The 13,055-nt window shown below is 49.0% G+C and overlaps 1 protein-coding gene across 1 annotated transcript; it reads left to right on the top strand.

The window, feature by feature from the left end:
• The first annotated feature begins 1,350 nt into the window (after positions 1–1,350).
• Positions 1,351–12,654, top strand: LOC135535734 (synaptogyrin-3-like). Its single transcript, XM_064962165.1, has 4 exons — positions 1,351–1,562; positions 8,528–8,762; positions 8,859–9,004; positions 10,466–12,654. The coding sequence occupies exons 1-4, from the start codon at positions 1,461–1,463 to the stop codon at positions 10,676–10,678; spliced, it is 696 nt and encodes a 231-aa protein (XP_064818237.1). The 5' UTR covers positions 1,351–1,460; the 3' UTR covers positions 10,679–12,654.
• The last annotated feature ends 401 nt before the right edge of the window (positions 12,655–13,055 follow it).

The raw sequence follows: 13,055 nt of genomic DNA, 5'->3' as shown, positions 1-13,055 counted from the left end.
AGTGTATGATCTTTATAGTGTATGATCTATTTAGTAGATGTTAGTTTATTATCTATATAGTGTATGATCTATACAGTAGATGTTAGTGTATGATCTAAATAGTAGATGTTAGTTTATTATCTATATAGTGTATGATCTATATAGAAGATGTTAGTGTATGATCTATATAGTAGATGTTAGTGTATGATCTATATAGTGTATGATCTTAATAGTGTATAATCTATATAGTGTGTGATCTGTATAGTGTATACTTTATATAGTGTATGATCTATATAGTAGATGTTAGTGTGTGATCTATATAGAGTATGATCTATAAATTAGATGTTAGTGTATGATCTATATATTGTATGATCTATATAGTAGATGTTAGTGTATGATCTTTACTGTAAATGTTAGTGTATGATATATATAGTAGATGTTAGTGTATGATCTATATAGTGTATGATCTATATAGTAGATGTTAGTGTATGATCTATATAGGTTACGATCTATATAGTAGATGTTAGTGTATGATATATTTAATAGATGTTAGTGTATGAACTATATAGTGTATGATCTATGTAGTAGATGTTAGTGTGTGATCTATATAGTGTATGATCTATATAGTAGATGTTAGTGTATGATCTACAGTATATTGTAGATGTTAGTGTATGATCTATATAGTGTATGCTCTATATAGTAGATGTTAGTGTATGATCTATATAGTAGATGTTAGTGTATGATATATTTAATAGATGTTAGTGTATGAACTATATAGTGTATGATCTATATAGTAGATGTTAGTGTGTGATCTATATAGTGTATGATCTATATAGTAGATGTTAGTGTATGATCTACAGTATATTGTAGATGTTAGTGTATGATCTATATAATAGATGTTAGTGTATGATCTATATAGTGTATGATCTATATAGTGTATGATCTATATAGTAGATGTTAGTGTATGATCTATATAGTGTATGGTCTATATAGTAGATGTTAGTGTATGATCTATATAGTAGATGTTAGTGTATGATCTATATAGTGTATGGTCTATATAGTAGATGTTAGTGTATGATCTATATAGTAGATGTTAGTGTATGATCTATGATCTATCTATGATCCGTTGATGTCTGTCTTCTGGGCAATTATACCTGTCAGTCTGAGTCCTACAGCTCCTCAACAGATGTGTAGTCAAGACCTCCTATAGCTCAACAGATGTGTAGTCGAGACCTCCTTCCTCCTATACCTCCAACAGATGTGTAGTCTAGACCTCCTACCTCCTCAACAGTAGATGCTACTGCTGTTTTCATGCCACAGCAGCCCTGTGCGTGTTCCCGCTTCGTCGAGCACGCCCCCGCCCAGTAGCAGCGTGCACATCGTGTGCGCGCAGGACCCTTCCCTACACTACAAGACAGTACCAAACCCAGCCTGGAGCCTGACGCAAGGTAGCGCACCCAGAGAACAGAGAGAGAGAGAAGATGGACGGAGTGGGATCGTTCGGAGCGGGCCTGGCGGGTGCTGCCTTCGACCCGGTTTCCTTCATCAAGCAGCCGACCACCATCCTCAGGGTCCTGTCCTGGGTAAGAGACCGACAACGGGGTCTGTCGGGGCGTCCTCCCTCGGCCTGCCGCTCGGTGGCGAGTGATCGCTCCGTAGAGCGCCGCAGATAAGAGTCTGGAAACGGCAGTAGGCTTATAGATGGACGGGGTCCAGGGGAGAGGAGGCTGTCGAAGAACGGTCCATCCTGTTCAGATACACAGATATGTACCATGTTTTAGAACCTCCGGTCGTTTTATAAAACAGATTTGTAAAGAATGTCAACAAATGAATGTGGCCTTAAAATGTATTGAATTAGGTAGCTAGGCTTCAGATGATAACTAGAATGTTGCGTTGAGAGAAACGTATCTTTGTGATGTCTATCTGTAGGCCTTAAGCAGGTCTATAGTGTTATTATTATATTTCGTGTGTATATAGGCTGTGGGTTTGTGATATGGAACATTCCACCACTCCTCGGGAGGGGACCGTAGAGTGGCCTCGCATCCTCTCTCTCTCTATTGGCCAGTGTGGATCATTCTCCGCGTGTTAGGACCCCGGGTGGTTTGTCGTTATAGTGACCGGATAGTTCCACTACAGAGTGATGATATATAGACATGTTAATACCCCGGGTGGTTTGTCGTTATAGTGACCGGATAGTTCTACTACAGAGTGATGATCTACAGTGTGTGCTAATACCCCGGGTGGATCTACAGCGATCTATCTGCCTTGGAAAAGGATGTGTCCCCTTTCTGATTTTCTCTATTTGTGAATATTTTTTAAACTGAACGTTATCAGGTGTTCAAACAAAACCTAATATGAGATAAAGGGGAACCTGCGTTTACAAATAACAAATAAATGTTATATGTATTTAATTTAATTAATACATTAAATAAGTCTGCACTTTTGGTTCACACAGGTGTACCCCTCTCCTCCCCTCTCCTCCTCAGGTATTCTCCCTGGTGGTGTTTGCCTCTATAGTGAATGAGGGCTATGTGAACCTGGGTAGTGAACGTCTCTTCTCCCCCTCCCCTCTCCTCTCCTCTTCAGGTATTCTCCCTGGTGGTGTTTGCCTCTATAGTGAATGAGGGCTATGTGAACCTGGGTAGTGAACATCTCTTCTCCCCCTCCCCTCTCCTCCCCTCCCCTCTCCTCTCCTCCCCTCTTCTCTTCAGGTATTCTCCCTGGTGGTGTTTGCCTCTATAGTGAATGAGGGCTATGTGAACCTGGGTAGTGAACGTCTCTTCTCCCCCTCCCCCTCCCCTCTCCTCCCCTCTCCTCTTCAGGTATTCTCCCTGGTGGTGTTTGCCTCTATAGTGAATGAGGGCTATGTGAACCTGGGTAGTGAACGTCTCTTCTCCCCCTCCCCTCTCCTCCCCTCCCCTCTTCTCTTCAGGTATTCTCCCTGGTGGTGTTTGCCTCTATAGTGAATGAGGGCTATGTGAACCTGGGTAGTGAACGTCTCTTCTCCCCCTCCCCTCCCCTCCCCTCTCCTCTCCTCCCCTCTTCTCTTCAGGTATTCTCCCTGGTGGTGTTTGCCTCTATAGTGAATGAGGGCTATGTGAACCTGGGTAGTGAACGTCTCTTCTCCCCCTCCCCTCTCCTCCCCTCCCCTCTTCTCTTCAGGTATTCTCCCTGGTGGTGTTTGCCTCTATAGTGAATGAGGGCTATGTGAACCTGGGTAGTGAATGTCTCTTCTCCCCCTCCCCTCCCCTCCCCTCCCCTCTTCTCCTCAGGTATTCTCCCTGGTGGTGTTTGCCTCTATAGTGAATGAGGGCTATGTGAACCTGGGTAGTGAACGTCTCTTCTCCCCCTCCCCTCTCCTCCCCTCCCCTCTCCTCTCCTCCCCTCTTCTCCTCAGGTATTCTCCCTGGTGGTGTTTGCCTCTATAGTGAATGAGGGCTATGTGAACCTGGGTAGTGAATGTCTCTTCTCCCCCTCCCCTCCCCTCCCCTCCCCTCTTCTCCTCAGGTATTCTCCCTGGTGGTGTTTGCCTCTATAGTGAATGAGGGCTATGTGAACCTGGGTAGTGAACGTCTCTTCTCCCCCTCCCCTCCCCTCCCCTCTTCTCTTCAGGTATTCTCCCTGGTGGTGTTTGCCTCTATAGTGAATGAGGGCTATGTGAACCTGGGTAGTGAACGTCTCTTCTCCCCCTCCCCTCCCCTCTCCTCCCCTCTTCTCTTCAGGTATTCTCCCTGGTGGTGTTTGCCTCTATAGTGAATGAGGGCTATGTGAACCTGGGTAGTGAACGTCTCTTCTCCCCCTCCCCTCCCCTCCCTCCCCTCTTCTCCTCAGGTATTCTCCCTGGTGGTGTTTGCCTCTATAGTGAATGAGGGCTATGTGAACCTGGGTAGTGAACGTCTCTTCTCCCCCTCCCCTCCCCTCCCCTCCCCTCTTCTCTTCAGGTATTCTCCCTGGTGGTGTTTGCCTCTATAGTGAATGAGGGCTATGTGAACCTGGGTAGTGAACGTCTCTTCTCCCCCTCCCCTCCCTCCCCTCCCCTCTTCTCTTCAGGTATTCTCCCTGGTGGTGTTTGCCTCTATAGTGAATGAGGGCTATGTGAACCTGGGTAGTGAACGTCTCTTCTCCCCCTCCCCTCCCTCTCCTCCCCTCTTCTCTTCAGGTATTCTCCCTGGTGGTGTTTGCCTCTATAGTGAATGAGGGCTATGTGAACCTGGGTAGTGAACGTCTCTTCTCCCCCTCCCCTCTCCTCCCCTCTCCTCTTCAGGTATTCTCCCTGGTGGTGTTTGCCTCTATAGTGAATGAGGGCTATGTGAACCTGGGTAGTGAACGTCTCTTCTCCCCCTCCCCTCCCCTCCCCTCTCCTCCCCTCCCCTCTCCTCCCTTCTCCTCTCCTCCTCAGGTATTCTCCCTGGTGGTGTTTGCCTCTATAGTGAATGAGGGCTATGTGAACCTGGGTAGTGAACGTCTCTTCTCCCCCTCCCCTCCCTCCCCTCTCCTCCCCTCCCCTCCCCTCCTCAGGTATTCTCCCTGGTGGTGTTTGCCTCTATAGTGAATGAGGGCTATGTGAACCTGGGTAGTGAACGTCTCTCCTCCCCCTCCCCTCTCCTCCCCTCCCCTCCCCTCCCCTCTCCTCCCCTCTTCTCTTCAGGTATTCTCCCTGGTGGTGTTTGCCTCTATAGTGAATGAGGGCTATGTGAACCTGGGTAGTGAACGTCTCTTCTCCCCCTCCCCTCCCCTCTCCTCCCCTCTCCTCTTCAGGTATTCTCCCTGGTGGTGTTTGCCTCTATAGTGAATGAGGGCTATGTGAACCTGGGTAGTGAACGTCTCTTCTCCCCCTCCCCTCCCCCTCCTCTCTCCTCCCCTCCCCTCCCCTCCCCTCTCCTCCCTCTCCTCTTCAGGTATTCTCCCTGGTGGTGTTTGCCTCTATAGTGAATGAGGGCTATGTGAACCTGGGTAGTGAACGTCTCTCCTCCCCCTCCCCCTCCTCCCCTCCCCTCTCCTCCCCTCCCCTCCCCTCTCCTCCCCTCTTCTCTTCAGGTATTCTCCCTGGTGGTGTTTGCCTCTATAGTGAATGAGGGCTATGTGAACCTGGGTAGTGAACGTCTCTCCTCCCCCTCCCTCTCCTCTCCTCCCTCCCCTCTCCTCCCCTCCCCTCCCCTCTCCTCCCCTCCCCTCCCCTCCCCTCTCCTCCCCTCTTCTCTTCAGGTATTCTCCCTGGTGGTGTTTGCCTCTATAGTGAATGAGGGCTATGTGAACCTGGGTAGTGAACGTCTCTTCTCCCCCTCCCCTCTCCTCCCCTCTCCTCTTCAGGTATTCTCCCTGGTGGTGTTTGCCTCTATAGTGAATGAGGGCTATGTGAACCTGGGTAGTGAACGCCTCTTCTCCCCCCCCCCCCCCCCCTCCCCTCTCCTCCCCTCTCCTCCCCTCCCCTCTCCTCCCCTCTTCTCTTCAGGTATTCTCCCTGGTGGTGTTTGCCTCTATAGTGAATGAGGGCTATGTGAACCTGGGTAGTGAACGTCTCTTCTCCCCCTCCCCTCCCCTCCCCTCTCCTCCCCTCCCCTCCCCTCTCCTCCCTTCTCCTCTCCTCCTCAGGTATTCTCCCTGGTGGTGTTTGCCTCTATAGTGAATGAGGGCTATGTGAACCTGGGTAGTGAACGTCTCTCCTCCCCCTCCCCTCCCCTCCCCTCTCCTCCCCTCTTCTCTTCAGGTATTCTCCCTGGTGGTGTTTGCCTCTATAGTGAATGAGGGCTATGTGAACCTGGGTAGTGAACGTCTCTTCTCCCCCTCCCCTCCCCTCTCCTCCCCTCTCCTCTTCAGGTATTCTCCCTGGTGGTGTTTGCCTCTATAGTGAATGAGGGCTATGTGAACCTGGGTAGTGAACGTCTCTCCTCCCCCTCCCCTCCCCTCTCCTCCCTCTCCTCTTCAGGTATTCTCCCTGGTGGTGTTTGCCTCTATAGTGAATGAGGGCTATGTGAACCTGGGTAGTGAACGTCTCTCCTCCCCCTCCCCTCCCCTCTCCTCCCCTCTCCTCTTCAGGTATTCTCCCTGGTGGTGTTTGCCTCTATAGTGAATGAGGGCTATGTGAACCTGGGTAGTGAACGTCTCTCCTCCCCCTCCCCTCCCCTCTCCTCCCCTCTCCTCTTCAGGTATTCTCCCTGGTGGTGTTTGCCTCTATAGTGAATGAGGGCTATGTGAACCTGGGTAGTGAACGTCTCTTCTCCCCCTCCCCTCCCCTCTCCTCCCCTCTCCTCCCTCCCCCTCCCCTCCCCTCCCCTCCCCTCTCCTCTCTTCAGGTATTCTCCCTGGTGGTGTTTGCCTCTATAGTGAATGAGGGCTATGTGAACCTGGGTAGTGAACGTCTCTTCTCCCCCTCCCTCCCCTCTCCTCCCCTCTCCTCTTCAGGTATTCTCCCTGGTGGTGTTTGCCTCTATAGTGAATGAGGGCTATGTGAACCTGGGTAGTGAACGTCTCTTCTCCCCCTCCCCTCCCCTCCCCTCCCTTCTCCTCTCCTCTTCAGGTATTCTCCCTGGTGGTGTTTGCCTCTATAGTGAATGAGGGCTATGTGAACCTGGGTAGTGAACGTCTCTTCTCCCCCTCCCCTCCCCTCTCCTCCCCTCTTCTCTTCAGGTATTCTCCCTGGTGGTGTTTGCCTCTATAGTGAATGAGGGCTATGTGAACCTGGGTAGTGAACGTCTCTTCTACCCCTCCCCTCCCCTCTCCTCCCCTCTCCTCTTCAGGTATTCTCCCTGGTGGTGTTTGCCTCTATAGTGAATGAGGGCTATGTGAACCTGGGTAGTGAACGTCTCTTCTCCCCCTCCCCTCCCCTCCTCTCCCCTCCCCTCTCCTCCCCTCCCCTCTCCTCCCCAGGTATTCTCCCTGGTGGTGTTTGCCTCTATAGTGAATGAGGGCTATGTGAACCTGGGTAGTGAACGTCTCTCCTCCCCCTCCCCTCTCCTCCCCTCCCCTCCCCTCCCTCTCCTCCCCTCTTCTCTTCAGGTATTCTCCCTGGTGGTGTTTGCCTCTATAGTGAATGAGGGCTATGTGAACCTGGGTAGTGAACGTCTCTTCTCCCCCTCCCCTCCCCTCTCCTCCCCTCTCCTCTTCAGGTATTCTCCCTGGTGGTGTTTGCCTCTATAGTGAATGAGGGCTATGTGAACCTGGGTAGTGAACGTCTCTCCTCCCCCTCCCTTCTCCTCCCCTCCCCTCTCCTCCCCTCCCCTCCCCTCTCCTCCCCTCTTCTCTTCAGGTATTCTCCCTGGTGGTGTTTGCCTCTATAGTGAATGAGGGCTATGTGAACCTGGGTAGTGAACGTCTCTTCTCCCCCTCCCCTCCCCTCTCCTCTCCTCCCCTCTTCTCTCCTCTTCAGGTATTCTCCCTGGTGGTGTTTGCCTCTATAGTGAATGAGGGCTATGTGAACCTGGGTAGTGAACGTCTCTTCTCCCCCTCCCCTCTCCTCCCCTCCCCTCCCCTCCCCTCTCCTCCCCTCTTCTCTTCAGGTATTCTCCCTGGTGGTGTTTGCCTCTATAGTGAATGAGGGCTATGTGAACCTGGGTAGTGAACGTCTCTCCTCCCCCCCTCCCCTCCCCTCTCCTCCCCTCCCCTCCCCTCCCCTCTCCTCCCCTCTTCTCTTCAGGTATTCTCCCTGGTGGTGTTTGCCTCTATAGTGAATGAGGGCTATGTGAACCTGGGTAGTGAACGTCTCTTCTCCCCCTCCCCTCCCCTCCCCTCTCCTCTCCTCTTCAGGTATTCTCCCTGGTGGTGTTTGCCTCTATAGTGAATGAGGGCTATGTGAACCTGGGTAGTGAACGTCTCTTCTCCCCCTCCCCTCCCCTCTCCTCCCCTCTCCTCTTCAGGTATTCTCCCTGGTGGTGTTTGCCTCTATAGTGAATGAGGGCTATGTGAACCTGGGTAGTGAACGTCTCTTCTCCCCCTCCCCTCTCCTCCCCTCCCCTCTTCTCTTCAGGTATTCTCCCTGGTGGTGTTTGCCTCTATAGTGAATGAGGGCTATGTGAACCTGGGTAGTGAACGTCTCTTCTCCCCCTCCCCTCCCCTCTCCTCCCCTCTCCTCTTCAGGTATTCTCCCTGGTGGTGTTTGCCTCTATAGTGAATGAGGGCTATGTGAACCTGGGTAGTGAACGTCTCTTCTCCCCCTCCCCTCCCCTCCCCTCTCCTCCCCTCTCCTCTTCAGGTATTCTCCCTGGTGGTGTTTGCCTCTATAGTGAATGAGGGCTATGTGAACCTGGGTAGTGAACGTCTCTTCTCCCCCTCCCCTCCCCTCTCCTCCCCTCTTCTCTTCAGGTATTCTCCCTGGTGGTGTTTGCCTCTATAGTGAATGAGGGCTATGTGAACCTGGGTAGTGAACGTCTCTTCTCCCCCTCCCCTCCCCTCCCCTCTCCTCCCCTCTCCTCCCCTCCCCTCTCCTCCCCTCTTCTCTTCAGGTATTCTCCCTGGTGGTGTTTGCCTCTATAGTGAATGAGGGCTATGTGAACCTGGGTAGTGAACGTCTCTTCTCCCCCTCCCCTCCCCTCTCCTCCCCTCTTCTCTTCAGGTATTCTCCCTGGTGGTGTTTGCCTCTATAGTGAATGAGGGCTATGTGAACCTGGGTAGTGAACGTCTCCACTGCGTGTTCAATAAGAACGCTGATGCGTGTAACTACGGAGTGTTCTGTGGTTTGGTGGGCTTGTTGCTGTGCTCCTTCTTCTTCCTGTTGGATGTGAAGTTTCAACAGATCAGCTCTATAAAGGACAGGAAGAAGGCTGTGATGCTGGAGGTGGGGGTTTCAGGTAGGCTAAAACACACAGACGGACACTTTATTTCAATGTGTATGCTGTGATTGGTTGGCTGTCCTCTGACTGTGTGCTGTGATTGGTGGTTTTCAGGTTTCTGGACGTTCCTGTGGTTTGTGAGTTTCTGTTTCCTGGCCAATCAGTGGTCTAGGACCGCCCCTGAGGACCTGCCACTCAACCAGGGGGCTGACGCAGCCAGGGCATCTATCGCCTTCTCATTCTTTTCCATCCTCACTTGGGTACACACACACACACACACACACACACACACACACACACACACACACACACACACACACACCCTATAGCTGCTCCAGGGGCACTGCACTGTGGCATTGTACTTCTCCTTCTCCTCCTACTCCTCTTCCTTCTCCTCCTCTCCTCATCCTCCTCTTCTTCCTTCTCCTTCTCCTCTTAATTCTTCTGGTCCTCCTCTCCTTCTCCTCCTACTCTTCCTTCTCCTCCTCTTCTTCCTTCTCCTCCTCCTCTTCATTATTCTTCTCTTCTCCTCTTCTTCCTTCTCCTCCTCATTCTTCTCCTTCTCATTCTTCTCCTTCTCCTCTTAATTCTTCTGCTCCTCCTCTTCATTCTTCTTCTCTTCCTCCCTCCTCCTCTTCATTCTTCTTCACCTCCTTCTCCTCCTCCTTCGTCTTCACCTCCTCCTCCTCATTCTTCTCCTCCTCTTCATTCTTCTTCTCCTCCTCCTCCTCCTCTTCATTCTTCTTCTCCTCCTCCTCTTCATTCTTCTTCACATCCTTCTCCTCCTCATTCTTCTCCTCCTCCTCCTTCTCCTCCTCCTCTTCATTCTTCTTCTCCTCCTCCTCTTCATTCTTCTTCTCCTCCTCCTTTTCATTCTTCTTCTCCTCCTCCTCTTTATTCTTCTTCTCCTCCTCCTCTTTATTCTTCTCCTCCTCCTCCTCTTCATTCTTCTCCTCCTCCTCCTCCTCCTCTTCATTCTTCTTCACCTCCTTCTTCTCCTCCTCCTCCTCTTCATTCTTCTTCACCTCCTTCTCCTCCTCATTCTTCTCCTCCTCCTCTTCATTCTTCTCCTCCTCCTCCTCCTCTTCATTCTTCTCCTCCTCCTCCTCTTCATTCTTCTTCTCCTCCTCTTCATTCTTCTTCTCCTCCTCCTCTTCATTCTTCTCCTCCTCCTCCTCATTCTTCTTCTCCTCCTCCTCCTCCTCTTCATTCTTCTTCTCCTTCTTCTCTTCATTCTTCTTCTCCTCCTCCTCCTCTTCATTCTTCTTCTCCTCCTCCTCCTCTTCATTCTTCTTCTCCTCCTCCTTCTCTTCATTCTTCTTCTCCTCCTCCTCCTCCTCTTCATTCTTCTTCTCCTCCTCCTCCTCTTCATTCTTCTTCTCCTCCTCCTCCTCATTCTTCTTCTCCTCCTCCTCCTCATTCTTCTTCTCCTCCTCCTCCTCTTCATTCTTCTTCTCCTCCTCTTCATTCTTCTCCTCCTCCTCCTTCTCTTCATTCTTCTTCTCCTCCTCCTCCTCCTCTTCATTCTTCTTCTCCTCCTCCTCCTCCTCTTCATTCTTCTTCTCCTCCTCCTCCTCCTCATTCTTCTTCTCCTCCTCCTCCTCCTCATTCTTCTTCTCCTCCTCCTCCTCCTCCTCATTCTTCTCCTCCTCCTCCTCATTCTTCTTCTCCTCCTTCTCCTCCTCATTCTTCTCCTCTCCTTGTTCTTCTTCTCCCTCCAGGCTGGTCTGACGGTGCGTGCAGTCCAGAAATATCTCCTGGGAACAGACATGACCCTCTTCACCACCGACCATCTGGACGGAGTCGTGCCGGTAACACCATACCCCCCCACCACCACCGGGGGCACCATCGAGCCCAGCGACAACTACCAGAGCCCCCCGTTCACAGAGGGGCTGGAAGCCCCTGCCCCCACATACCAGGTCCCCATATACTAGTCCCTCCCTGTCCCCCTAGTCCCTCCCTGTCCTCATATACTAGTCCCTCCCTAGTCCCCAACTCCCTGTCCCCACATACCAGGTCCTATCCACTAGAGAACAAAGTGCTGAAAGTGCTGAAGGGGACCTAGTTACATGTACAGTCCCTCCATGGTAATGTTTTTAAGAGGATGTTCTGTTCTTGGGTTCGGTGTTACCTGCATGTTCTGTAAGACTGACTAAGTGCCAAACTGTCTTGTGTGTCTGACAGTGACTGTAGATAGTAACTTTCACCACTATGATGTTAACGTGACCAAGTGCAATATCTCCCTCCACCCAGTAGCCACTCTGCCGACCAGTCATACACTATTCCCTATGTAGTGCATCAATGATGGCCAGCTGAGCCTTTACCACCAGTGCACTTTGTAAGGTAATAGTGGTTTCAGATGCCCCCTAAACTAATGTGTGCAAACATCACAGAAGATTCTGGCTTGTTTATGTTTACATTCTAGAAGTGGTTTGTTTACATTTAGAAGCTATTTATTTACCTTTTAGAAGCAGTTTGTTTACATTCTAGAAGCTGTTTGTTTACGTTCTAGAATCTTTTTATGTTTCTTTTCTAGAAGCTGTTTGTTTACATTCTAGAAGCCGTTTGTTTACGTTCTAGAATCTTTTTATGTTTCTTTTCTAGAAGCTGTTGGTTTCATTCTAGAAGCTGTTTGTTTACTGTTCTAGAAGCTGTTTTTATGTTCTAGAATATTTTTATGTTTCTTTTCTAGAAGCTGTTTGTCATTCTGGAAGCTGCCAAACTGCCCTGCTAGTTGTCTTCCTTCACAGAGCATCAGCCAGTCAGCTACCCAGAGATAAACTAGACATACCATGATGGCTCTTTATTACTGTATATACCCTGGGTCTGGGTCTCTCTAAATCTGCTCAGTGGAATACAACCGTGCCCATTGTTATCATGGCGACAACACACCCACACACACACTCACTAGTGGACCTCACTGCCCAGTGTGTGTGTGTCTGGTGTGTGTGTGTGTGTGTGTGTGTGTGTGTGGTATTTGTTGTTTCAGGTCTGAAGAAAAAGAAAGACAAGTAAAGCGTTCTTCTGTTGGTGGTGTTCCGGAACAGAGGTGTTCCGGAACTGTCTGTCTCACCATCTTGTACAGTGTCTCTAGGTGAAGCCTAGACATTACATGTCACTGTCTGTATTGACAGTCATATTACATATTATATTACAATTCAAGAGGTTTTGTGTTTGTTGATATAACAGTCAACAGATGAAATAATGCTGAATATAACTGACCTCCAGAAAGTCTAGTCTGTGGTGCCATCTGCTCCTTGTAACACTAGCGCGTGTAACAGCGCCCTCTAGCTGCCGAGGGACTAGAGCTTTTAAAGGCCCAATGCTGCAGCTCTTTTTTTATCTGAATATCAAATCGTTTCTGACGAATTAGTACATTTCTGTGATTCTTTTAGACAATTTAAATTGAAAATAAATAAATAAAATAGCTTCTTAGCAAAGAGTAATATCTCAAGCAAGAATTTTGCTAGGACTGTCGGAGTGGTGAGGGGGAAACTAGCTGTTATTGGCAGAGAGATTTCGAGCTCTTATTGGTCTATTAACTAATTAACCGCCTGGTTACGTCACCAGGCAGGCCAAAACTCCATCCCACCAAAACAGACTGAAATTTCAGACGGTCGTTTCAAACAGCATTATGAATTTCACAGTATTATTCCAACATCATAGCGTGGAAATATATCAAACACAGGAAAGTTTTTGACTGCCTTGGCCCTTTAAAATAAGTTTAAAAGTGATGAATGTAATATTGTGTGGGCAAAATGTTCTGTTGAATTCTGTGTAATTGTGAATTTTGATTTAAAGAGCCGTTTGTTTTGATTTTAAAATTCATTTGATCTGAATTGATATGGAAAAACGTTGATTTACCCCTAAAAAAACCTTAAAGGTTGAATAAATTGACTTACACATAGGACCTACAGTATAAAGAAGGGAGTTCTATGTTCAGATAAAGAGGATGTTTCAAGAATGTAGATCAGGGACGGGCAACTCAAGGATGGCCAATATACAGTACCAGTCAAAAGGTTGGACACACCTACTCATTCCAGGGTTTTTATTTATTTGCATTACTATTTTCTACATTGTAGAATAATAGTGAAGACATCAAAACGATTAAATAATCCCTATTAATGTAGAATGTCCTTTGGGTCTAATAGACCTATTAAAGATTAATCTTATAATTTTTAAAATGTATTCCCTTTTAAATGTGTTATAAACACAACCAGTCGTGTTTTCAGCTGATTGTCAAATAATCACTTCCCTAAAGGTGCTCCTGTTGGCATGTTTGTCCACTGTGCGCCGGTCGTTTGATGAATG

Source organism: Oncorhynchus masou, unplaced genomic scaffold (genome assembly GCF_036934945.1).
Source record: "Oncorhynchus masou masou isolate Uvic2021 unplaced genomic scaffold, UVic_Omas_1.1 unplaced_scaffold_506, whole genome shotgun sequence".
In the NCBI taxonomy this organism is placed as follows: Eukaryota; Metazoa; Chordata; class Actinopteri; order Salmoniformes; family Salmonidae; genus Oncorhynchus; species Oncorhynchus masou.
This window is presented reverse-complemented; position numbering and strand designations above follow the sequence as displayed.

Coding starts and splice junctions, on each gene's coding strand:
- LOC135535734 (XM_064962165.1), top strand. CDS start 1,461: ATGGACGGAGTGGGATCGTTCGGAGCGGGCCTGGCGGGTGCTGCCTTC. Junction 8,763..8,858: donor GCTGGAGGTGGGGGTTTCAG/GTAGGCTAAAAC, acceptor GGTGGTTTTCAG/GTTTCTGGACGTTCCTGTGG. Junction 9,005..10,465: donor TCTTTTCCATCCTCACTTGG/GTACACACACAC, acceptor TTCTCCCTCCAG/GCTGGTCTGACGGTGCGTGC.